Raw genomic sequence first — 27,478 nt, forward strand, 5'->3', positions numbered from 1 at the left:
GCTTTTTTCTATGTATGTGGTACAGAGGAATCAAACCCGGGTCTTCCTGCATGGTAGGCAAGCACTCAACCACTAGACCCAACTCCCGGCCCTTAGTTGTTCTTTTTACTCAAGCTACTGTTCTACCATTTGAGCTACATGCCCACTTTTTTCCTTTTAGTTAATTGGTGATAAGAGTCTTAAGACTTTCCTACAAGGCTGGACTGGAATTGTGACCTTCAGATTTCTGAGTAGCTAAGATTGCAGGTATGAGCCATAGTTGCTAGATTAAATATTTATTTATTTACTTACTTATTTACTTTTGGTGGGTTGTGGTGCTTGAACTCTGGGCCTAGGAGCTGACCCTGAGCTCTTTAGCTCAAGGTTAACACTCTACCACCTGAGCCACAGGTTAGCACTCTACCACCGGAGCCACAGTGCCACCTCCTGGGCTAAATATTTTATACAAATGCAGCCATGTAGGGCCAGGAGTCTGGCCTAGTGGTAGAGTGCTTGCCTAGCATGCACGAAGACCCAGGTTCGATTCCTCGGTACCCCACATACATAGCAAAAAGCCAGAAGTGGTGCTGAGGCTCATCTGGCAGAGTGCTAGCCTTGAGAAAGTCCAAGGACAGTGCTCAAGCCCTGAAGTCAAGCCCAGGACTGGCAAAAAAAAAAAAAAAAAAAAAAAAAAAAAAAATGCAGCCATGTAAAACTTGTGCTGAATCTGGTTTAATTCAGCATGATTTTTTGTGTGTGTGCCAGTCCTGGGGCTTGAACCACTAGGCCATATTCCCAGCCCCCAACATAATGTTTTTAAGGCTCATATCATTTTGTATCAAATTTTGTTTTTGCTTTTTTTTAAGTAATGGTAAAGAACATACACAAAATTTATCATCTTTACCATCTTTATTTTACTCTATTTTGCCTGTACCAGGGTTTGATTTCAGGGCTTTAAGCTTGTCAGTTTGTTTGCCTAGAGCTTTCCATTTGAGCCATATTTCAGCCAGGCTTTTTGCCAGTTATTTAGGAGATGAAGTTTCACAAACTTTTGTGCCCAAACTGGTGTCAACCCTAGATCCACTGCAATTCAGCCACCAGCACTCAGCTCATCTTAACCATGTTTAATGCACAGTTCAGGCAAGTACATTAATGTTCTAAGGGAGTCAAACTCTTTTCACATTGCAAAATAAACCATACTTATTAAAGACTCATTTTCCTTTCCTCTAACAATAATCATTCTATATTCTGCCTCTGAATTTAACTAAGTTAAATTCACTAACTAAGTTAACTAAGTTAACTAAGTTAATAAGTGGACTCTCCTAATACTTGTCTAAGTTAGATCAGAATTTCCTTCCTTTTAAGGTCCAATAAAATTCTACCATAAAATGTGGGGTTTTTTTTAATTGTAGCTATTATGTCTGGCTACTATGAGTATGAATATACAAAGATCCCTCCTTCCCTTTCTCTAGTAATGAGGATTCAACCTAAGACTTCCTAGGCAAAGTATGTGCTCTACAGTGTGAATTCACTGTCCTCAAATATATATATATATATATATATATATATATATATATATATATATATATTTTCATTTCTTAAAGGCTTTTTATTGTAAAATAGAGTAATTCATATTTTCTTCAATAAACTTTTAGTTCATAAACTTGAGTGGCCAGTAGCCCATGCTTCTAGTTCTAGCTACTCAAGATCCACTCTGGCAGGGAAGTCTATAAGATCGAAGTGGAGCTGTTAATTCAAGTGGCAGAGAAGCAGCTTTGAGTGAAAAAGCAAAGAGACAGCACCTAGGTACTAAGTTCAATCACACACACACACATACACACACAAACAAACAAACTTTCAGTTCTCTAAAGGTATTCTTCTTAGCTGGGTATAGTGGTACATTATCTGTAGCCTCAGAATTTGGGGAGCTGAGGCTTGCTAGTTCGAGGTCAGAATGTATTCTATAAGGACACCCTGTCTCAAAAATTAAAAAAAAATAAATAAAATCGGGCACCAGTGGCTCACACCTGTAATCCTTGCCACTCAAGAGGCTAAGAACTGAGGATCATGGTTCAAAGCCAGCCTGGGATGAAAGTCCATGAGACTCTTATTTCCAATTAACCACCAAAAAAAACTGGAAGTGGCGCTGTGGCTCAAGGAGTAGGGCAGTAGCCTTGAGCTGAAGAGCTCAGGGACAGTGCCCAGGCCCAGAGTTCAAGGCCCACTACAAAAAATAAAACATTACTTTGCAATATGTAACTTACTGAAATCACAGCTTGTAGCAGAACAGTTGTATTTTTCTACTGACATACATAGATATTTCCCTTGTATTTCAAAATGTTTCAACTATTCTGATCTCACAATGATACACAACTCAGATAAACTAGCAATTTTTTTCTTAACTTGAATCTAGGAAACAAAAGGCACTAAGAATCATCAATTTATGCCAGGCATGGTAGCTCATGCCTGTAATCCTAGCTAGGCTGAGATCTGAGGATCACAATTCAAAGCCAGCCCCAGCACTAAAGACCATGAGACTCTTATATCCAATTAACCACTAGAAAACAGGAAGTGGCATTATGGCTTAAGTGGCAGAGCACTAGCCTTGAGTAAAAAATGTCCAAGGACAGTGCCCAGGCCCTGAGTTCAAACCCACAACTGGCCAAAAACAAACAAACAAGATTTCAAACCAGGACCAGGAGTTTGGCCTAAAAGTAAAGGGCTTGCCTAGCATGCATGAAGACCTGGGTTCCATTACTCAGTGCCACATACATAGAAAAAGCTGGAAGTAGTGCTGTGGCTCAAGTGGTAGAGCTCTAGCCTTGAAAAAGCCCAAGCACAGCGCTCAGCCCTGAGTTCACACCCCAGTACTACAGGAGGGGGGAGCGGAAGGGAGAGGGAGAGAAAGGGAAAGAGAGGAAGGGGGGGGAGAGGGAGAGAGGAGAGAGGAGAGAGGGAGGAGAATTTCAAATCAGCAGTGAAAAGGTAAATTTAAATTTAATAAAATGAAATAAAATAACCGGAAAAAATATATGGGAAAAAATGTTTCCCAATTCATCCAAAGATTCCTCCTCTTAAGCCATCTTTCTCTCTCTTTTGGGGATGAGAGTAGTAGGGATTAACCTCAGGGCTTCAAAATTGTGGCAGGGGCTCTATTGCTTAGCCATAACTCTGGCCCCATGTCTCTATTTTCCTCTCTCCCATCCCCGCCTCCCGTTTTGTTGTTGTTGGCCTGGGCACAGTCTCTGAGCCTCTTTGTGCTCAAGGCTAGCACTCTTATCACTTGAACCATGGTTCTACTTCTGGTTTTTGAGTGTTTGAGATCGTGGGGACTTTTCTGCCCAGGCTGGCTTCGAACCATGATCTTCAGATTTCGGCCTCCTGAATAGCTAGGATTACATGCAAAAGCCACTGGTGCCCAGCTGCCTCTGATTATTTGGAGATAGGGTCTTTTAATTTTTTTTGGCCTTGGCTTGCCTAGACTGTGATTCTTCTATTTATCCTTCTTATAACAGCTAGGATGATAAATGCATATGACTAGGCAATGCCTTATCTGATGAGATGGGAGTCTTGCTAAATTTTTTTTTGCCCTTGCTAGCGTGGAAATTCAGTCTTTCCTTTCAGCAATCTGAGATTACAGGCTACAATTACAGGCATGAGCAACTGATTCAGCTTTGGTCATCTTTCTAACATGTGACCATAAATTCTGCCCATATAACTCCCTCCAAATTTAAGGAGTTACAGATGAGCTATCATGACAAAAGTACTGGAAACATCTTAAAATATAATTATGTACAACATCTCTTCTCATTTCCCTCCTCCACATATGTTCTTTCACTTTGGAAATCAGCTATTCTATGCCATGAGTTACATGATTATCAACTACTTGAAGACCTCTTTAAAACTTATGACAGCTTTTATGTATACAAGCAGAATAACAACTTTTTGATCTCCTTATTTTTTGTGAATCTCATGTAGGTGCTAAATCTTGCGCCCTTTCTCTGAGAAATTTTGCAGGGTCATGCCATATATATCTGTTTTTGTGGATAGTACCTGGCACATAGCCAGTTTCTAGGTAAGTAATCTAGAATTAAGCTACATTCCAAGCTAAACTAAATACATTAGCCTATTAACTAGACCACAAAATCAGAAATGCTAGGAAACACAAAGCTAACATCTAATGAGATTATAGTGATAGTAATATTTATACCAGAGACTCTAAATAGAGAGCTCATGCAGCATACTGCTTTTCTTGCTCAAAATTATAGGCAGAAGCAGCATAGATTAGTAACTAAGCATTAATGAACACTAGTTTGGGAAGTCTGGACAATCTGAGCTGACAGTTATACCTAATCTTAGCTGCAAAAATTCAAGCAAGAGGGCCGGGAGTTTAGCCTAGTGGTAGAGTGCTTGCTTAGCATCCACGAAGATCCAGGTTCAATTCTTCAGCACCACATACAAAGAAAAAAGCTGGAAGTGGTGCTGAGGCTCAAGTGGTAGAGCTCTAGCCTTGAGAAAGTCCAAGGACACGGGGGCTGGGAGTTTGGCCTAGTGGTAGAGTGCTTGCCTAGCATGCACGAAGACCCGGGTTTGATTCCTCGGTACCCCACATACATAGCAAAAAAAAAAAAAAAGCCGGAAGTGATGCTGAGGCTCAAGTGGTAGAGTGCTAGCCTTGAGAAAGTCCAAGGACAGTGCTCAAGCCCTGAGCTCAAGCCCAGGACTGGCCAAAAAAAAACAAAACAAAACAAAAAAAAAACCTCAGGCAAGATACAGCTTCCTAAGACAGTTTTCTACTTCATAAAATGAGATTAATAGAGCTATGCCAGCAGCTCACATTTGTAATCCTAGCTACTCAGGAGACTAAGATCTGATGATCATGGTTCAAAGCCAGCCCGGGCACTGAAGTGCCTGAGACTCTTATCTCCAATTAACCATTTGAAAACTGGAAGTGGCTCTGTGGCTCAAGGGGTAAGGCAGTAGCCTTAAGCTGAAGAGCTCAGGGACAATGCCCAGGCCCAGAGTTCAAGATCCACGAAGAACAACAACAACAACAACAACAACAACAACAACAACAACAACAACAAAAATAGAAACATCACACTTTGAAGCCTGCTCAGACAGAAAAGTTCAACAGATCCCCTTCTTGAGAAGGGACAGTGACCGGTTATCTCATGCTACATGCAAGATTGAGACTAGAAGGATATGCCAAACCAGCCTGGACAATAAAATCCAAGAGACTTTATCTTCTGTCTCAAGGGATGGAAGCTAGAGGCTAGCCAGGGCAAGAAAACTAGTAAGACCCATATCTCTAGTTAACTGGAAAAAAATCCAGACTGTTGTCCTGATAACTAAGGGAATCCTAAAATAAGCAAGACTCTATTTTTAGGCTGGGTGCCTATGGCTCATATCTGTAATTCTAGCTACTAAGGAGGCTGAGACCAGAAGATAATGGATCAAAGCCAGCTCAGGTAGGAAAATGCATGAAACTCTTATTTCCAATTAACCACCAAAAAGCCAAAAAGTAGAGCTGTGGCTCAATGGTAGAATGCTATCTTTGAGCAAAGAATCTAAAGGATAGCACCCAGGCCATGAATTCAAGCCCCAGGACAAATCAACACACACACACACACACACACACACACACACACACACACACACACACACACACACACACACACACACACACACTGAAAACTGGAGGACATAGCTCAATAGTAGAGCTCTTGCCTTGTATGTACCAGGCCTTGGGCTTAATATCCAACAGCAAGAGAAAAACCAAAACAAACAAAAACCCAAAAAAGATAACTGTGTGAATAAGAATGAAAGTTATAATGAACAATTTGGGCAAAATTTTCTTAGATCTTCGAGCATGTGCAATTACTGTTCTTTCTAATACAGAAAAGACAAAAGAAAAATTCTAAATCTTAAGCCAGGTGTGGTGGCTCACACTTGTAATCCTAGCTACTCAGGAGGCTGAGATCTGAGGATCTCAGTTCAAAGTCAGCCTGAGCACTAAAGTCCGTGAGACTCTTATCTCCAATTAACCACTAGAAAATCGGAAGTGGTGCTGTGGCTAAAGGGGTAGGACAGTAGCCTTGAGCTGAAGAGCTCAGGGGCAATGCCCAGGCCCAAAGTCCAAGCTCCACAATGGGACAGGGGATGGGGGGGATGGGGAGAGAGAAAGAGGAGATTCTAAATCTTAGGTCCCAAAGGGCAATTAAGAATTTACTTACTTCACTAGAGCAGCTGCTTCAGGAAGTACATCAGCAAATGATTCACGGAATATGATTGCATTTTTCCTTTTACAGTTCTGTATGACATCATTGGCAAGATAAAAGAGATTCAAACGATGGGGATATGCAGCTAGAGATGACAAAAAAACAAAGAAAACAAAACGGATCATATTAAAATATGTTCAACTTACCACAAATTGTTTTCAAGCTTTTAACCCCTTTTATTATACGGATATATAAAGGGTAGATGTAACTACAAAGATGGAAGGAAAAGTGAATAAAAAATAGATCGTCATAAAAACTATTAAAAGTTAATTTCTGTTTAAGACATTTCTTAAGTAGATTACTTCATTTTACTGATATTAGGCATTAAGAAAAGCAAGGAAACAAACAAAACAAACCATTAATTCTAGAAAAGCTAAAATAAAACACAACTGTTCTTTCAATTTTATTGTATTTTATTTTTGGCCAGTCCTGGGGCTTGAACTCAGGGCCTGAGGCGCTGTCCATGGACACATTTTGCTCAAGTCTAGCGCTCTGCCACCTTAGCCACAGTGCCACTTCTGGCCTTTTCTGTGTATGTGGTACCTAGGAATCCAACCCAGGACTTCATGCATGCTAGGTGAGCACTCTACCACTAGGCCACGCTTCCAGCCCCTGTTCTCTCAATTATTTGGGAAGTCAAACAAAACAGAATTGAATAAACTCTAGTGGTGGAAGAAATAGACCAAGATTGGTAGAAAGACTAAAGGTCTTATCAGCTAATCTAGATACTAGTCAGCTATCTTATTTATTGGTTCTGTGGCTACTTTCATTTGCTAGGTGAGTGTTCTGGAAATAATTTGATATGTGTATATACCTAGGCTAAACTTTCCAAAGGCCCACGACAATGCCTTTGTTATCTAGAATCTGAGTTCTCAGGTTACCATTATTATTATGCTGGAGAATTTTGATATTTAATAGATAATTTATCATATTTTGCTAAGTCTATCAAGTTCCTGGATCTCAAATATAGTAAGAACCATTCTTTAATTCCTTCACTGGACCACATACATATTCATATTCTCATTATATTTCTTTAGCCCTTTCATTAAAATATCATTGTTTTGGGGGGGGGGAGTTTGGCCTAGTGGTAGAGTGCTTGCCTATCATGCACGAAGACCCAGGTTCAATTCCTCAGTACGACATACAAAAAAAAAAAAAAAAAAACAACAGGAAGTGGTGCTGAGGCTCAAGTGATAGAGCTCTAGCCTTGAGAAAGTCCAAAGGACAGTGCTCAGGCCCTGAGCTCAAGCCCAGGACTACCTCCCCCCCCCAAAAAAAAAATCATTGCTTTTTAAAATTTTTGGTGGCAGTACTGGGGTTTGAATTTACGGTCTTCTGCTTTCTAGGTAAGTGCTTTATCACTTAGGCCATGCTCTTGGCTCTTTTTACTTTAGTTATTTTTGAGATAGGGTCTTGCATTTATGCCTAACTCATAATGATCTGCGATCCTTTTTATGATGCTTGTGGGGCTTTTACTCTGGCCGTGGGCACTGTCCCTAAACTCTTTAGCTCAAGGCTAATGCACTACCACTTTGAGTCCCAGAGTCACTTGCAGTTTTCTGGTGGTTAACTGGAGATAAGAGTCTCACAGACTTTCTTGCCCGGTCTGGCTTTGAATCTCGATCCTCAGATCTCAGCCTCCTGAGCAGCTAGGATTACAGGCATGAGCCACTGGCACTTGGCTAAATCCTCCTTTCTTATGCTACCTTCAGAGATGGGGTGACAAGTGCATATCACCAAGTCTCAGTTTTTCAATGGTCCAAATGGAGGGATCTCACAAACTTTTTACCTGGGCCAGTCTCAAACCACCCTCTTTGTCAATTTCTGCCTCTAGAATTACAGTCACAAGCAATAGTGCCTAGCAAGTTCCTCATTTTCTCTTCTAGTATTCAAATATTCCTCTATCAATTCCAAAGTATTTGACACATTATTTAAATCATTCAAAACTCATTCTCGGGGCCAGGAGTTTGGCCTAGTGGTAGAGTGCTTGCCTACCATCCATGAAGACCCAGGTTCAATTCCTCTGTACCACATACATAGAAAAAAAGCTGGAAGTGGTGCTGAGGCTCAAGTGGTAGAACTCTAGCCTTAAGAAGTTCAAGGACAGTGCTCAGGTCCTGAGCTCAAGCCCAGGACTGGCAAAACAAAACAAAACAAAAACCCACAACTCTCATTCTCTTTTCTTTCTTCCCCTAACTTAGGCTCTGATCAAGTACATTCATCCAAATCCTAAATCTGGACTGATTTAACTGAATGTCTTTATTATATCTTTGTTTCTGCTGTTGGATTCCACTGAAGAAATCACATAAACTTTGTTTCCTGCAACTGGGCCCTCAAAGTTAATCTTTCCATGTCCATAATGAACATTCTCTCAAATGCTATAAAGGTACTTGAGCCTGTGAGGTGGTGGCTCACGCCTGTAATCCTAGCTACTCAGGAGGCTGAGATCTGAGGATCAAGGTTCAAAGCCAGCCCAGGCACAAAAGGACTTGAGACTCTTATCTCCAATTAACCTCTAGAAAAAAACCAGAAGTGGCTTAGCTCAAGGCTACAGCGGTAGGCTTGAGATGAATAGCTCAGAAACAATGTTCAGACCCAGGGGTAGGGCAGTAGCCTTGAATTGAAGAGCTCAACTCAGGGACAGCGCATAGGCTGAGTTCAAGCCCCATGACCCACGGGGGGGGGGGCGGGGGGGAAGTACTTGAAACATATTCCATTCTTTTTTTTTTAACCAGTTGTAGAGCTTGAATTTAGGACCTGGGTAGGCACTGTCCTTGGACACTTTTTGCTCAAGGCTAATATTCTGCCACTTGAGCCACAGCTTTTTTTCAGCTTGTTCTGTGTATGTGGTACCAAGGAATCCAACCCAGGGCCTTGTACATGCTAGGCAAGCACTCCACAACTAGGTCACACTCCTGGCCCTATATTCCATTCTTAAGCCCTCTATCCACATTCTCGTCTCACTCTCAGGAGATTAGTGAATAGCTATGCTTGTTGAAAAATGGATGGAAATTATCTTCTCTTAAAAAGGGGGGGAAGGGAGAGCCGGGAGTTTGGCCTAGTGGTAGAGTACTTGCCTAGCATGCACGAAGACCCAGGTTCGATTCCTCGGTACACCACATACATAGAAAAAAGCCGGAAGTGGTCTGAGGCTCAAGTGGTAGAGCTCTAGCCTTGAGAAAGCCTAAGGACAGTGCTCAGGCCCTGAGCTCAAGCCCAGGACTAGCTAAATAAATAAATAAATGGGGGGGGGAGCCACAGACTGGCATCTTCCCATTTTTAGCTGGACTGTAGATGCACAGAACTATAACCAGCTTGCAATTTTTTTAAAAAGTTTTTTGCTTTGGAGAAGTTTTTGGTTTGATTTTGCTTGTTTTTTTGTTAGGGCAAGGGTCACTGTAGTAGAAAATATAGAACACCAGGCCCATAATGTTTTTGGGTTTCTTCTGCATAGAAGATTGCCTTGGGACCAGGAGTTTGACCTAGTGGTAGAGTATATGCCTAGCATGCACAAAGACCCAGTTTGGATTCCTCAGTACCACTTACATTGAAAAAGCCAGAAGTGGTGCTGAGGCACCACTCTCAAGGCTCTAGCCTTGAGAAAGCCTAAGGACAGTGCTCAGGCCCTGAGCTCAGGTACAGAACGGGGAGAGAGAAAAAAAGCGGGGGGGGGGGGGGGGAGGAGTGTTCGATCCAGTGGTAGAGTGATTGCCTAACATGCACAAAGACCTGGGTTTGATTCCTCAGTACCACATTCACAGGGGGGAATAAAAGAGCCGGAAGTGGTGTTGTGACTCAAGTCATAGAGCTCTAGCCTTGAGAAAGCCCAACATAGGTGCCCAGGCCCTGAGCTTAAGTCCCAGGACTAGAAAAAAAAAAAATTCTGGGGCCACGCACAGTGGCTCATGCCTGTAATCCTAGCTATTCAGGAGGCTGAGAGCTGAGGATCACAGTTCAAAGCCAGCCCAGGCACTAAAGACCATGAGACTTTTATCTCCAATTAACCACTAGAAAATGAGAAGTGGAGCTGTGGCTCCAGGGATAGGGTGGTAGCCTTGAGCTGAAGAGCTCAGGGACAGCGCCCAGATCCAGGTCCAGGTCAGTAGCCTTGAGCTGAAGAGCTCAGGGCACAGTGCCCAGGCCCAGAGTTAAAGCCCCAAAACCCACAAAAAAAAAAAAAAAAAAAAAAAATCCTGGAGGCTGGGAGTTTGGCCTCGTGGTAAGAGTGCTAAGAGTGTTTGCCCCTGTTCCATTCCTCTGTAGCACATACACAGAAAAGGGCAGAAGTACCACTGTAGCTCAAGTGGTAACTTGAGAATGTCCCAGGACAGTGCTCAGACCCTGAGTTCAAGCCCCAGCTCTGGCAAAATAAACGAACAAGTAAGTGAATAAATAAGTATGTAGTAAAGTAGATCCGGGTGCTGGTGGATCACCCCTGTAATCCTGGATTTAAGTAAGGTACTCTGAAAAAAATAACCAATCCAAAAAGAGCTGATAAACTGGCACTATTAGCTAGCTAGCTGGTCCTGAAGCTGAGATCTCAGGATTACAGTTGGAAGACAGTCTGGGCAGGAAAGTTCATAAACTCTTATCTCCAATTAACAACAAGAAAACTAGAGGTGGTGCTATGGCTCAAAGTGGTTGAGTGTTAGCCTTGAACAAAAAGAGCTCAGGGACAGAGCTCAGGTCATGAGTTCAAGCCCCACAATTAACCCTCCCCCCCTCCCAAAAAAGAGGTGATAAACCAAGTATCCTGTGGCTTATTCCTGTAATCCTAGCTACTCAAGAGATTGATATCTGAAGATAGAGGTTCAAAGCCAGCCAGGCCAGGAAAGTCTGTGAGATTCTTATCTCCAGTTAACCACCAGAAGAGCCAAAGTGTAGCTGTAGCTCAAGTGACAGAGCACTAACCTTGAGCAAAAAGCCAGCCAGGCGGTTGAATTTAAAAAAAAAAAAAAAAGCTGATAGTCCTCCTATTACTACATTCTATGGTCTTCATCAGTCCTGTTTAGTGGACACTGCATGGAGTACCAGAATGTAGCTCTGTGGTAGAGTCCTGCCTTAGGAAGTACAAAGCCCTAGGTTAAATCCTCAGCATTGCAAAACTAAAAGACAGAAAACAAAACAAAAAAAATCTAGCTTATACACAGCTAGATACCACACTTTTCACTTGAAAAGACCTATTATTGATAAATGTCTTTCCACTAAATCACGAACTCTTTGAGTACAGTGACTTCACACTTAACATTAAACAAATATCTTGTAGGTCTACAATAAATCTTTTTTTTTTTTTTGATCAGTTGTGGGACTTGAACTCTTGAGTATGAGCATTGTCCCTGACCTCTTCAGCTCAAGGCTACCACCCCTACCCCTGGATTCTCAGCACTACTTCTGATTTTCTGGTGCTTAATTAGAGATAAGAGTCTCAGGGACTTTTTAGTGCCAGGTAGGCTTTGACCTGTGATCCTCAGATATCATCCTCCTGAGTAGTTAGGATTACAGGCATGAGCCGCCACACCTGGCTTTTACAATAACTAATTCTACTGGATAAATTAATACTAACGAAAGCCACTCTTCTAAAGTCACTTTTACTCATGACTCAGCTTTCCCACCCAAATGTTCCAAACTTATCTACTTTTTCCTTTTAATTACAACCAAATGTTTTGGAATAGTCCTAGATTCTATCAAGCAAGCAATGTTCCCAAATGTAAAGAAGAAATAACATTTTTACTTGTGTCCCTGGTAAAGTAAAGCCATTTCTGTAATTCTATAGTATAATCTTCAACAATTTTCTTAAGGCTCTCTTGTAAAAAAAGGTCTGACCTAATTCTCCTAATGAAAATGCTGTTAAGAGGCTGGGAATGTGGCTTGTTGGTAGAGTGCTTGCCTAGCATGCATAAAACCCTGGGCTCCATTCCTCAGTCCCATATGAACAGAAAAAGCTAGAAGTAGCACTGTAGCTCAAGTGCAAGGGTGCGAGCCTTGAGCATAAAGAAACACAGGGACAGCATATAGGCCCTGAATTCAAGCCCCGGGACTGGAAACAACAACAACAACAAAAAGGAAAGAAGGAAAATAAAATAAAATACATAAATACATTGTCTAGCTTCACTGATTTGATTTCAATCTTAATTCCAAAAGCCTGGATGAAAATCCAAATGTTGCTGGATGTGGTAGTATACCACTTATAATCTCCACACTCAGAGGAGACAGAGGCGGAATATCCTGTGTGGTCAGCTTGAGCCACACAGCAAGACAAGAAAAGACAAGACAAAACTAAGCACCAGTATCACAAAAGATAATCTTGGCTAGGATACATACATATATGTCTATGTATATGCATATGCATATGTGTGTATATATGTATTCCAGAATACAAGGTCTGGGTTTGATTCCCAGCATTGCCATGAAAAAAATCTTGTTCAGTATTAGCCACTTGTTCCTTGTTTCTAAAGCTATTTTCATTTAAATATACTTATCCTGGCCTCTTACAATATATATTAAAGGCAAGTCTTTTCATTCTTCCTGTCCTTTCCATTCTTGGCTATGTATGAGTATCTTCTGATTTTTCCCTCTCTGCTTCTGACACTGTTTCTAATATTTTAGGACATCTTCTTTCACCTGCTCTGTGTCTTTGAACTGTTCCCGCTGCTGGGCTCCAGTGGCTCAATTTATGCCCTTTATACCCATGGTAACCTCAATCTGTTTACTTATAGTAATCTGAGGAACAAAAATATGAACTTTTCTTTTCCTTTCTTTTTTTGTACTACAGTTTTAACTCAGGGCTTGCCACATGCTTGGCAAGCAGTTTACCAATGAGTTAATATCCCTAGCCCTAGGGCCAAGAATGTGGCCTAGTGGTACAGTGCCTAGTGGTTCCATTCCTTGGTATCATACACACAGAAAAAGCAGAAAGCACCATGCATAGGCTCATGCCTGTAATCCTAGCTACTCAAGAGGCTGAGACCTGAGGATTCAAGGTTCAAAGTCAGCCTGGCACAAAAGACTAAGAGACTCTTATCTACAATTAACCAGAGAAAATGGGAAGTGGGGCTTGGCTCAAGGGTAGGGCTCCAGAGTTCAGGGACAATGCCCAGGCCCCAGGGGTAGGGTGGTAGCCTTGAGCTGAAGAGCTCAGGGACAGTGCCCAAGTCCAGTTAAAGCCCTATGACCCACTCTGCCCCCCCAAAAAAAAACCCCGAAAGTGGTGCCAAAGTGGTAGATGCTAGCCTTAAAGTCCAAGGACAGGGGGCTAGGAGTTTGGCCTAGTGGTACAGTGCTTGCCTAACATGCACGAAGACCTGGGCTCAATTCCTTGGTGCTGTGGCTCAAGTGGCAGGACATTAGCCTTGAGAGAAAAAAAAAAAAATAAAGCCCAAGGACAATGCCCAAGCCCTGAGTTCAAGCCCCAGGACTGGCAAAAACAAACAAAAAAATCCCTAGCCCTAGAAATTAATATTTAATGTAACTACATTAAATCTTATTGGAATCTTATGATATTATATATATATATATATATATGTGAGGATGGAATTTTCTACGATCAGTGGGTTTCTTGCTTATTGATTTTTCAGTTTAGTTTTATTATTTTGAGCTTGGGTCTTCTAGGTTGGCCTAGAAAACTTTCTTTGGTTTTGGTACTGGGGCTTGAAATCAGAGCCTCATGCTCTCACTAGGCTTTTACGTTTTTTATTTTTTGCTAGTCCTGGGGCTTGAACTCAGGGTGGGAACACTGTCCCTGAGCCTCTGTGCTTAAAACTAGCAATCTATCACTTGAACCATAGCGTCACTTCTGACTTTTTCTGTCTAATTTTTTGGAGGTTAGAGTCTCATAGACTATTCTGTTTGGGCTGGGTTTGAACCATGATCCTCAGATCTCAGCCTCCTGACTGGCTAGGATTACAGGCATGAAGCTACCAGTGCCTGTCACTTTTTTAAATTTTTAAATATTTACTTATGTACTGCTATTAAGAAGTTGTATAAAGTCAGATGAATAGTTCAATGCTTTTTGGCCAATGTTACCCCTTCCATCATTCTTACCCTTCTTTCCCCATTCCATCCCTACTCTCAAGTTACATTAGTTTAATTTTTATAATATACCCTGAATATAATATACATTGAATATCATGTATTTGTTTTTCTTCTTTCTTCCATTTGTACGTTTCTTTTCTCATTGTCTACCACCACCCCCCACCTCTGTGTCATGTTTCAGCTTCCTAGTATTCATTTTGTTAAATCACTCGGCTTTTTTTTAATCTACCACTTGAGTTATGATGCATTCAGTTCCTGGCCTGGAACTCCTTATGCAGTTCAGGTTGTTCTCAAACTTGAAATTCCCATGCCTCTAGCTTCTCTGGTGCTAGAATTAGAGGTGTATGTGCCATCATGCATAGTTTAATTTTATTTGTATTTGAGATAAGATCTCAGCATATTGACAGACTGCATTAAACTTCTCAAGTGATTCTTCCACTTCAACTCTCTAAGTAGCTGGGACTATAAACATGAACCAACATATGCTCCTTTATTATCAAGTTTTTTAATCTTTTGCCAGTCCTAGGCTTGAACTCGGAACCTTGGCAAGGTCCTTGGACACTTTTTACTAAAGGTGAGTGCTCTGCCACTTGACCCACAGTGCCACTTCCGCTTTTTCTGTGTATGTGGTACCAAGGAATCAAACCCTGGGCTTGATGCATGCTAGGCAAGCATTCTACCACTAGGCCAGACTCCTGGTGCCCAAAACCTTTTTTAAATGGTAAAAATGACCTTCCAGTAATGAAATATAAATATTTATTTTAATTATTTCTCTATTTATTTATTTATTTTGCCAGTCCTGGACCTTGAACACAGGGCCTGAGCACTGTTCTTGGGCTTTCTCAAGGCTAGTGCTCTACCACTTGAGCCACAGCACCATTTCCAGCTTTTTCTATGTACATGGTATCAAGGGGTGGAACCTGGGTATTCGTGCATGCCAGGCAAGCACTCTACCACTAGGCCAAACTCCTGGCTGTAAAATATAAATATTTCTTCTAAAAAGAAAAATGTTTTTTGATATCAAGTGCTAGAGACTCAGGCCTATAATCCTACTACTCAGGACCCTGACATCTGAGAATCAAGGTTCCAAGCCAGCTTGGGAAGAAAAGTTCATAAGACTCTTTTTTTTTTTTTTTTTTTTTTGCCAGTCCTGGGCTTGAGCTCAGGGCCTGAGCACTGTCCTTGGCCTTTCTCAAGGCTAGAGCTCTACCACTTGAGCCTCAGCACCACTTCCAGCTTTTTTGTATGTATGTGGTACTGAGGAATCGAACCCAGGTCTTCGCTAATGCTAGGCAAGCACTTTAACCACTAGGCCAAACTCCCAGCCCTCATGAAGACTCTTATCTCCAATTAAATCAGCATAAAGACAGATGGAAAGATATGGCTCAAATGGCAGAACACCAGCTTAAAGGGAAAAGGCTAAGCAAGAACATGAGGCTCTAAAACCTTCAGAACCAGCACAAAATTAACTAGTAAGGTGGCTAATCTGAGAGTCAAGGTTTAAAGGTAGCCTTAGCAGTAAAGTCTGTTAGATTCTTACCTCCAGTTAACCAGCAAAAACTCAGTAGTAAAGCTATGGCTCAAGTGGTACACTGCTAGCCTTAAGCAAAATTACTCAGGGACAACACCTAGGTCCTGAGTTCAAGCCCCAGTACCCCCATATGCATGTACTCACAAACACACACACACATACAAAATTTTAAAAATTAAAACAATTTTAAAAATTAAGGAATTTAAATGGAAATGATTAATATTTGGTTTGTTTAGAGACAGAAATCTCATTGAGGCTACCCACGGTAGCCTCAAACTCACAATTTTCTTATTCTTCCCCAAGATAATTTGGTACTGATCCAATTTCAAATTTCAAAAACTTGTGGTTTGGTTTTTTTTTTTAAATACTGTGACACAGAGCTATTACTAGCCCTACCCCTTGAGCCAAGTGCCACTTCTGGTTTTCCAGTGATTGGAGATAAAAGTCTCATGATTTAGTCCCCCTCCACACCATCCCCACATGCCCCAGCTGGCTTTGAACCTAGATCCTCAGATCTCAGCTGCCTGTATAGCTAGGATTTTAGATTTATTTCTTTCTTTTCCTTCCTTCTTTCCTTCCTTCCTTTCTTCCTCCCTCCCTCCTTCCCTCTCTCTCTCTTTTTCTTTCTTTCTTTTTTGGTGGGTCATGGGACTTGAACTCTCGGCCCCAGCACTGTCTGAGCTCTTTAGCTCAAGGCTACCACCCTACCCCTGAACCACAGCCCCAGTTCCCATTTTCTAGTGATTAACTGGAGATTAGAGTCTCACGTTCTTTGGTTCCCTGGGCTGGCTTTGAGCTGTAATCCTCAATCTCAGCCTCCTGAGTGGCCAAGATTACAGGCATAAGCCACCACATTGGCAAATTTTATAATTTCTGGAACCATAAGATGTTGCTATATCAACAGGTACTTGAAATGGTTAAAATGCATAGTTTCTAAATTATGGTCTCTGTTTGTTTAATAAGGGCTACAAAATTCATATTCACTATTTTGAATTAACTTTTCTGGGAGGAGGGGGCAGTCCTGAGGCTTGAACTCAGGAGCCTGAGTGTAGTCTCTGAACTTTTTTGCTAAGGCAAGAACTCTACCACTTTCAGCTTTTCTGGGGGTTAACTGGAGATGAATGGGGCCGGGAGTTTGGCCTAGTGGTAGAGTGCCTGCCTAGCATGCACAAAGACCCAAGTTCGATTCCTTGGTACCACATACACAGAAAAAGCCAGAAGTGGTACAATGGCTCAGGGTAGAACTCTAGCCTTGAGGAAAGCCCAAGGACAGTGCTCAAGCCCTGAGCTCAAGCCCAGTACTGGCAAAAAAAAAAAAGAAAAGAAAAAAGTGTCATGAACGTTCTTGCCTGAGCTAGCTTCAAACTGTGATCCTCAGACCTCAGTTCCTGAGTAGCTAGGATTATATACTTGAACCACTTATGCTTGGTTAAGTTTAAACTTTTATGGAGGGTATGTAGGATATAACAGAAGAACTTAAAGCTTAAGCAAACAGACCTACAAGAAATGGTAAGATAAAATTTATATTGTAATTTCATTTAAAATGATATGAAAACGGTAACCCAAGGTAGTCCAAGGACAGTGCCCAAGCCCTGAGTTCAAGGCCCAAGACTGGGAAAAAAAATAATAATAAATAAAAGAATGATAGGGGGCCGAGAGTTTGGCCTAGTGGTTAAAGTGCTTGCCTAGCATGCATGAAGACCCAGGTTCAATTCCTTGGTACCACATACACAGAAAAAAGCTGGAAGTGGTGCTGAGGCTCAAGTGGTAGAGCTCTAGCCTTGAGAAAGTCCAAGGACAGTGCTCAGGCCCTGAGCTCAAGCCCAGGACTGGAAAAAAAAAAAAAAAAAAAAAAAGAATGATAGGAGCTGGGCATAGTGGCTCATGCCTATAATCCTAGCAACTCAGGAGGCTGAGATTTGAGGATTGTGGTTCAAAGCCAGCCTGAGGACTAAAAAACATGAGACTCTTATCTCCAATTAATCACTAGAAAAGGGGAAGTGGGGTTGTGGCTCAAGGGTAGGGTAGTAGCCTTGAGCTGAAGAGTTCAGGGACAGTGCCCAGGCCTGGAGTTCAAGCCCCATGAACCCCCCCCCCCCCCCAAAAAAAAAAAAGAATGATGGGGATGAAGAACTGGTGCTTTGGTAAAGGTCAACAGAGAGGGGAAAACTAGGAGATGACAAGTTGTAAAGGAAAAAATATCAAGGCAATGTTTTTTGTTGTTGTTGTTGTTGTTTTTGGCCAGTCCTGGGCTTGGGCTCAGGGCCTGAGCACTATCCCTGGATTTTCTCAAGGCTAGGGCTCTACCGCTTGAGCCACAGCACCACTTCTGGCTTTTTACTATGTATGTGGTACAGAGGAGTCGAACCTGGGTCTTCGTGCATGCTAGGCAAGCATTCTACCACTAAGCCAAACTCCCAGCCCCAAGGCAATGTTTTTATATAACTAGATATATGCAGTTTGAAGGTTCATTCTTCACTGAGATAAAATCTTAACAAAAATCTAAGCTTTATAACATGATACTTTATAAAATGGTTGTGATTGTATTAATGACAGTATATTTTATTTGGAAAATCACAAGTTGCAGGCTTATGATTTCACAAACAAGAAACATCAACTGGTTAGATTTGAGTATGGTAGTTCACACCTATAATCACAGTACATAGTGATTAAGGCAAGAAGATTATGAGTTCAACCTTAGCTTAGTCTACATAGTCAAAAAACTGGTTAATAAAATTGCATGGTAACCTCTGAGCAATATGCACTGTTAAGTTAAAACTGGATATGTACACTGTAGAAACTTCATTATCCTAATTATCAAGAAAAAATTTTCAGAGTACTAGATTAAGTGGGGTATGCCTGTAATTTTGGCAGGCTGCGGCAGAAGGAAGGGTCAAAACAAGATGGAGCTATCTAGGCAACCTTGTTCCAAAAAAGAAGAGGAAGAGGAGGTGGGGGGAGGAAAGGGAAAGGGAAAGGGAAAGGGAAAGAAGGAAAAAGGAAAGGAAAGGAAAGGAAGCAAGCCATTGAGCAAGCAGGGCCAGGTGGCTCACACCTGCAATCCTAGCTACAAAGGAGGCTGAGATCTGAGGATCAAAGTTCAAAGCCAGCCCCGACACACAAAAGGACCTGAGAGACTCTTATCTCCAGTTAACCTCTAAAAAACGGGAGGTGGGGCTTGGCTCAAGGGTAAGGCAGTAGCCTTGAGTTGAGGAGCTCAGGGACAGCGCCCAGATCCAGTTCAAGCCTCATGACCCAGAGAAGGATAGAAAGGTAAAAAGGAAGGAAGGAAGGGAGGGAGGGAGGGAGGGAGGGAGGAAGGGAGGGAAGGAGGGAAGGAAAGAGGGAAGGAGGGAGGGAAGGAGGGAGGGCGGGCATGCAAGAGCATGAGGCCCTGAGTTCAAGCCAGAAGTGACTCAGTGGTAATCTCCAGCCTAGCCAGTATGACATCCTGAGTTCAAACCCATAATTACACTTCTTAAAAAAAAAATGTATTTTGTCTGTTTTGTACTAGTAATGGGGCTTAAACTTAAGACCTGGGCAATATCCCTTAGCTTTTTCTTTTTCTCTTTTTTTATTTGCCAGTCCTGGGCTTGAGCTCAGGACCTTAGCACTGTCCATGGCTAGAGCTCTACCACTTGAGCCTTAGCACTACTTCCGGCTTTTTTCTGTGCATGGCCTGAGCACTGTCCTTGGCTAGAGCTCTACCACCTGAGCCTCAGCACTACTTACGGCTTTTTTCTGTGCATGTGGTATCAAGGAATCGGACCCGGGTCTTCATGCATGCTAGGCAAGCACTCTACCACCAGGCCAAACTCCCGGCCCAGCCTTTTCACTTAAGGTTGGTGCCTTAACACTTGATCCACAGCTACACTTCGGGCCTTTTAGTGGTTAGTATAGTGTTACAGAGGGGACTGGGTAGTCTTGAAATGGAGAACCTCAGATCTCAACCTTCCTAGCTGCTAGGATTACAGGCATAAGCCACAGCACTCTGCAGAATGAGATACTAAAAAAAAAACAAAAAACAAAAAAAACTTTATCTGGAAAAGCTTTAATGTTCCAAAACAAAAGATGGAATTGTTGCCTTTCTCCGAAAACGAGTAACTTATTTCTACTACTTTCTGCACATGATGTGCCCTTCCTCAGTACTCTATTAAAATCTGTGGAGTGAAAGCAATACCCCAAAACAACCACTTTTTATTTCCTTAAGTAATAAGAAAGTCAAGCTAATTTGTACAACAGTATTAAGTTATTGAGTGATTTTTACTAGGATCTTAGATCTCCTACAAACTAAACTTTATATACTTTTAGTTCTGAAACATTTGATTTTTCCCCCCAGTCCTGGGGCACTGTCCCTGAACTTCTTTTGTTCAAGGATAGCATCTACCACTTGAGCCAGAGCACACCACCTGCAGCCTTTTCTGTTTATGTGGTACTGAGGGATCAAAATCAGGACTCCACACATGCTAGGCAAGCACTCACTCTAACACTAAGCCACATTCTAGCACTCTACCATAGTCATGGGGCTAGAACTCTGGGCCTGGGCACTGTCCCTAAGCTCTTCAGCAAGGCTAGCACTCTATGCTTTGAGCCACAGCAACACTTCTAGATTTCCAGTGGTTAACTGGAGGTAAGAGTCTCATGGACTTTCATGCCGAGCTGGCTTTCAACCATGATCCTCAGATCTCAACCTCATGAATAGCTAGGATTTTAGATGTGAGCCACCAGCACCAGGCTTGAAACAACTAATATTAAAACACAAAAACTCTTGTTAAAGCTGGGTGCTGGCTGGGAGTGTGGCTTAGTGGTAGAGTGCTTGCCTAGCATGCATGAAGCCCTGGGTTCAATTCCTCAGCACCACATAAACAGAAAAAGTCAGATATGATGGTGTAGCTCAAGTGGTAGAATGCTAACAAGCTCAGGGTCAGGGACAGGCCCTGAATTCAAGCCCTAGAACTGGCAAAGAAAGAAAGAAAGAAAGAAAGAAAGAAAGAAAGAAAGAAAGAAAGAAAGAAAGAAAGAAAGAAAGAAAGAAAGAAAGAAAGAAAGAAAGAAAGAAAGAAAGAGAAAGAGCGAGTGAGCAAGCGAGCTGGGGTGCTGGTGGCTCACACCTGTAATCCTAGCAACTCAGGAGGCTGAGATCTGAGGATCCCGATTCAAAACCAGCCCAGGCACTAAAGAGAGACTCTTTATCTCCAGTTAACCATGAGAAAAATGAGAAGTGGGGCTGTGGCTCCAGAGGTAGGGCAGTAGTCTTGAGCTGAAGAGCTCAAGTCTATGAGACACTTTTCTAATTAACTGTCAGAAAACAAAGTGGCACTGTGGGTCAAAGTGGTAGAGCATTAGTCTTGAACAAGGCCAGTGCCTAGGCCCCGAGTTCAAGCCCTACGACAGACAGACAGACAGACAGACAGACAGGCACACACACACAAATAATAAAAATAAAAATACCCAGGTGGGATGTTATAGGCCTATAATTCCAACACTCCAAAGTCTGAGACAAGAAATGTGAAGTTTGCTACATAGAAACCATATCTCTAAATAAGTAAACAATTTAAACACTATATGTATAGTTTTTGCCAATATAAACTTTTAAAACATTTTAAAAATTAAAGACAAATATTGGTGAAACAATATTTGAATGCAAAGTATGTACTTAAAAGTACAATTAATCTTGGAAATGGACGCAGTGGTATATGTTCATAATCCCAGCTACTCGACAGGATGAGGCAGTGGTGTAAACAGCCTGGGCAGCATAGCAAAATTCCACATCCAAACAACAACATGATCATCAGAGAACGCAAAAGTTATAATTTAGTTGGTTGGTGGCTGACGCCTAAAATCCTAGCTACTCAGGAGGCAGAGAGCAGAGAATCCAGGTTCAAAGCCAGTCTGAGCACTAAAGAACGTAAGACTCTTATCTCCAATTAACCACTAGAAAATAAGAAGAAGGCCTGTGGCTCCAGGGGTAGGGGTGTAGCCTTGAACTGAACAGCTTTGGAACAGCATTCAGGCCCAGAGTTCAAGCCCCATGACCACCCCTCCCCACAAAAAAAGAAGTTACAATCTGATGCTAGCATATCGCTGCTCATCTGGACAGATGTTACACGATTAGAAAGCTTTATAGCTATAGCCAGGCCCTAGTGGCTCATTCCTATAATTCTAGCTTTCAGGAAACTGAAATACATAGGACTGCATTTTGAAACCAGCCAGGGCAGAAAAGCTGCTGAGTTTCAACTCCAAAATAAAGAACCAAAAACAGGGCTATGGAAGTGGCACTGTGGCCCAAGTGGCAGAGCGCTAGCCTTGAGCAAGGACAATGAGTAGGCTTTGAAATCAAGCCCTGGGATTGGCAAAAAAACAAAAACAAACAACAATAAAAAAACAAGCAGGAGTAGAGGCATGTCTCAAGAGGTACAGCCAAGACAGTAAACCAAGCAAGCCTGGGTTCAGATAGTTTTGTGCCTCCAGAGTAGCTACGATTATGGGTATAAACCACTAGCCCCTGGCTAAAATTTTATATGTATGTATGTATGTATGTATGTATGTATGTATGTATGTATGTATGTATTTGTCAGTAGTGTGACTTGGATTCTGGGCCTGGGCATTGTCCCTGAGCTCTTCAGCTCAAAGTTACCACCCTACCCCCTGGAGCCACAACACTACTTCCGGTTTTCTAGTGCTTAATTGGAGATGAAAGTATCACAGACACTAGTACCCAGGCTGGCTTTGAACCGCAGTCCTCAGATCTCAGCCTCCTGAGTAACTAGGATTACAGGTGTGAGCCATCACACCTACCAAATATGTATAATTTTATGAGCCAACTTAAATTTTAAATACTGAAAATATTAAAATCTCAACATTCTAGTTACTCTGTACAGCGTAAGAATGAATAAATACGCAAGTTTTTTAAAGTTTTTGCATTGTAAGCCAAGTGCTGGTGATTCAAACCTGTAATCCTAGCTACTCAGGAGGCTGAGCTCTTCAGCTCATGGCTTCCCTTGAACCAAGCCCCTCTTACCTTTTTATAGAGATTATTTGGAGATGAGAGTCTCAGGTCCTTTTGTGCCCAAGCTGGCTTTGAACCTTGATCCTCCTGAGTAGCTAAAATTACAGGCATGAGCCACTGCACCCTGCTCCCTATGAGACTCTCATCTTCAGTTAACCACTCAAAAACCAAATGGAGCTGTGGCTCAACTTACAGAGCGCTAGCCTCGCCCACAAAGAAACTCAGGGACAGCCTGGGTCCTGAATTCAAGCCCCACAAACAATAAAACAACAAAAAAAACCTTGGCAACCTGGCTATACTAGTTCAATAACCATATCAAGTTACTTAACTTCTGGATACTTCTGTATTGTCATATGTAAGATGGGAATTAAGAATTCTTATTAGGCTGGGCAAGGTGGCTCACACCTGTAATCCTAGCTACTCAGGAGGCTGAGATCTGAGGATGGAGGTTCAAACCCAGCCTCGTACAAAAGACTGAGAACATTTTTTTTGCCAGTCCTGGGCCTTGAACTTAGGGCCTGAGCACTGTCCTTGGGCTTTCTCAGGAATAGAGCTCTAACCACTTGAGCCACAGCACCACTTCTGGCTTTTTTCTAGTCTTCATACATGCTAAGCAAGCACTCTACCATTAAGTCAAACTCTGGGTCCTAAGACCAAGAGAGTCTTAACTCCAATTAATCCCTAGAAAACTGGAAGTGGAACTGTGGCTCCAGGGAGGGGTAGGGCTGTAGCCTTGAGCTGAAGAGCTCAGGGATAGCACCCAGGCCAAGAGTTCAAGCCACATGACCCACAAAAAAAAAAAAAGAAAAAAGAAAAGAAAAACAAAAAGAAAGAAAGAGAAAGAAGGGGGGGGGCAGTTGGAAGTAGCACTGTGGCTTAAGTGGAAGAGCTCCAAGCTTGAGAAAGTCCAAGGACAGTGTTCAGACCTTGAGTTCAAGCCCCAGGACTGGCCAAAAAAAAAAAAAAAGCTGGGTGTGGTAGCCTTGAGCTGAAGAGCTCAGTGAAGAGCACCCAAGCCCCACGACTGACTAAAGTGGCAAAGAACCAGTTCTGAGCAAAATAGCAAAGTAAAAGTGTGGGGTGTAGAGGCTAGGAGTTTAGCCTATGGTAGAGTGCTTGCCTAGTATGCATGATGATCTGAGTTCTATTCCTCAGTTCCACATACACAGAAAAAAATGTTGGAAATGTTACTGTGGTTTAAGTGGTAGAACACTATTATTGAGAAAGCCCAAGAACAGAGCTCAGGCCCTGAGTTTAAGTCCCAGGACTAGCAAAAAAAAAAAAAGTGCAAGGTACAAAGTTCAAGCCTCAGGACTGGCATCAAAAGAAAAAGAGTAACTAGGCATTGGTGACTCATCTTATAACTGCAGCTATTCAGGAAGTTGAATCTGAGGCTTTTATCTCTAAGTATGCACAAAAAAAGCAGGACATTACTAGCCTGGAGCAAAAAAAAGCTCAGGGCCTAGGCCTTGTAGTCAAGGTCCAGGATGCCAGGATGGACTAGCACCAGAAAGAACGAAAGGGGGGGAAGGAGAGGGGAGGGAGGGAGGGAGGGAGGGAGGGAGGAAGGAAGGAAGGAAGGAAGGAAGGAAGGAAGGAAGGAAGGAAGAGAAAAAGAGAAGGGAAGAGGGGGAGGGGAGGGAGGGAAAGAAAAAAGAAGGAAGGAAGGAAAGGAGGGAGGGAGATAAGTAGAAAAGTACAGTAGATGGTAATGTCATTATTTTTTTTTTACACTTCCCCACCCCAATAATGGAGTTTGAACTAAAAGGTCTCCTGCTGGTTAGGTATTACCCTGGGGTTATATTTAAAATAGGCTCACATTTTGCCCTGGTTCATGAGAGCCACTTGTGATCACAACCAAGATGACAGACAATAGAACTAAACAATACACAGACTCTTCTGTACAATCTCTTCCTCAAACTCTGCTTCCCACACAGCTGGATGGCAGAAGCACTATCAGAACCAACTACTGGTTGAAATGGGGTCTGGCATGCCCAGACTGATTTCAAACCATAATTCTACAATTGCAGGCCAGAACCACCAGCACCCACCCATTTGTGCGCATGCGCATGCGCATGTACACACGTGTGTCTGTGTGTGTCCTAGGGCTTGAACTCAGGATTGCCTGGGTGCAGGGTGCAATCCCTGAACTTTTTTTTTTGGGGGGGGGGGTCAATCCTGAGGTTTGAACTCTGGGCCTGGGGAGCTTGCTGTCCCTGCGCTCTTCAGCTTAAGGCTACTGCCTCACTCCTTGAGCCACAGGCCCACTTCCCCTTTCTAGAGATTAATTGGAGCTAAGAATCTCAGGGTCTTTGAACCTCAATTCTCAGATCTCAGCCTCCTGAGTGGCTAGAAATACAGGCATGAGCCACTGTGCCAGGCTGAACTTCTTTTATTCTCCCACTGCCTGGCTGGTTTTTTATTTTTATTTTTATTTATTTTTTGGTGCCAGTCCTGGGCTTGAGCTCAGGGCCTGAGCACTGTCCTTGGACTTTCTCAAGGCTAGAGCTCTACCACTTGAGCCTCAGCACCACTTCCGGCTTTTTTCTATTTATATTGTTCCGAGGAATCGAACCTGGATCTTTGTGCATGCTAGGCAAGCACTCTACCACTAGGCCAAACTCCCGGCCCAATGGTTTTTGATTTTTTAAGACACAATTTTGCTGACTTCAAACTTACTAGCTTTAAACTAGTGAGACTCCTGCCTCAATATTATGATTACTAGAATTACAGGCAAATGCCACCTTACTCATACTACTTATCTATTTTTGTACACAAAATTTATTTCAGCTGGGTGTGCCGAGGCTCCAGGGCTGGGACAGTAGCCTTGAGCTGAAGAGCTCAGGTACAACGTCCAGACACAGGGGTAGGGTAGTAGCCTTGAGCTGAAGAGTTCAGGGACAGTACCCAGGCCCAGAGTTCAAGCCCCACAACTGGGGGGGGGGGTGAGGGGAATAAAACTGTTTCAAAAATAGCTGGGGGGTTGGGGCTGAGAGTGTGGCCTAGTTGTAGAGTGCTTGACTAGCATGCACGAAGCCATGAGCTAGAGTCCTCAGTACCACATACCCAGAAAAAGCAAGAAGTTAAGCCGAGTGGTTCATGCCTGTCATCCTAGCTCCTCAGGAGGCTGAGATCTGAAGATCAAGGTTCAAAGCCAGCCCAGCACAAAAGGACCTGAGATTCTTATCTCCAATTAACCTCTAGAAAATGGGAAGTGGGGCTTGGCTCAAGGGTAGGGTGGGCTCAAGGGTAGGGTGGTAGCCAAGAGCTGTAGAGCTCAGGGCTGAGTTCAAGCCCTATGATCCACAAAAAGAAAAAAAAAAAAAAAGCCAGAAGTGGTGCTGTGGCTCAAGTGGCAGCACACTAGCTTTGAGCAAAAAATGTCCAAGGACAGTGCCTACACCCTGAGTTCAAGCCCCAGTACTGGCAATATACATACACACACATACACATATATACATTAAGGAACCAGTGCTGGTGGCTCATTCTTGTAATCCAATCTACTCAGGAGATCTGAGGATTATGGTGCAAAGCCAGCCCAGGCCCTACAACCTGGGAAGAAAAAAAAGCTTAAGGAAAATATAAATATATTTGTATCTTACAATTGGTTGTCAATTACCCTTCTACCTTTCCAAAAGAAATTTAAATGGGGGGCTGGGAATGTGGCTTAGTGGTAGAGTGCTTGCCTAGCATGTGTGGAGTCCTGAGTTCGATTCATCAGTACCACATACACAGAAAAGGCCGGAAGAAGTGCTTTGACCTAAGTGGTAAAATGCTAGCCTTAAGTTAGAGAAGGTCTGGGACATTTCCCAGATCCTGATTTCAAGCTCCAAGACTTGCAAAAAAAGAAACTTACATGACAGATTGAAGGCATAGATCAAGTAGTAGAATGCCACTCATGAGCAAGAAAACTGAGCAAAAGCACAAGGCCCTGAGTTCAGGTACTTGGTACTAGCAGAAAGAATGAGGGCGGGGCATCGGTGGCTCAAGCCCTTAATCCTAGCTACTCAGGAGGCTGAGATCTGAGAATCACTGTTCAAAAACAACCAGGGCACTAAAGCACTAAAGTCCATGAAACTCTTATATCCAATTAACTATTAGAAAACTGGAAGTGGTGCTGTGGCTCAAGAGAGCACTAGCCTTGAGCTGAAGAGCTCAGGGACTACACCCAGGACCAGAATTCAAGCTGTACAAGGGTGGGGGGGAGAGGGGAATGAGGAGGAAAAGAAAAGGGAAAAAAGGGAAAGGAGGGAGACAAAGTTAAATATCAAACAGTATTTTCTATTTTGTCTTTGTTCCATAGAGCATCTGCTACTTACACTATAGAGGCAGGTCTAGTTCATCTTCTACTGACTACAATGTAATTTTCACCACTGTACTCAAAACAAAATTCTGCTGTAGGGGCCGGGAGTATGACCTAGTAGTAGAGTGTTTGCCTAGCATTCACAAGGCACTGAGGGTTCAATTCCTCAGTACCACATACTCAAAAAGGCCACAGTGGTGCTGTGGCTCAAGAGGTTAGAGGGCTAGTCTTGAGAAAGCCCAAGGACAGTGCCCAAGCCAGGGAGCTCAAGCCCCAGGACAAAGAAAGAAAGAAAGAGAGAGAGGGAGGGAGGGGGGGAGGGAGGGAGGAAAAGAAAAGAAAGA

The 27,478-nt window shown here is 42.6% G+C and overlaps 1 protein-coding gene across 5 annotated transcripts in view; it reads right to left on the bottom strand.

Moving 5' to 3' along the window:
• Rprd2 (regulation of nuclear pre-mRNA domain containing 2) overlaps positions 1 to 27,478 on the bottom strand; it is a 73,740-nt gene that overhangs the window by 39,622 nt on the left and 6,640 nt on the right. For all 5 annotated transcript variants that reach the window (XM_090341084.1, XM_090341083.1, XM_090341087.1 and 2 more), the window contains exon 2: positions 6,216 to 6,345. In XM_090341084.1, the coding sequence (XP_090197210.1) occupies positions 6,216 to 6,345 (130 nt within the window). The remainder of the gene's footprint in view (positions 1 to 6,215; positions 6,346 to 27,478) is intronic.

Source organism: Megascapheus bottae, chromosome 10, assembly GCF_031878675.1.
Source record: "Megascapheus bottae isolate mThoBot1 chromosome 10, mThoBot2.hap1, whole genome shotgun sequence".
NCBI lineage: Eukaryota > Metazoa > Chordata > Mammalia > Rodentia > Geomyidae > Megascapheus > Megascapheus bottae.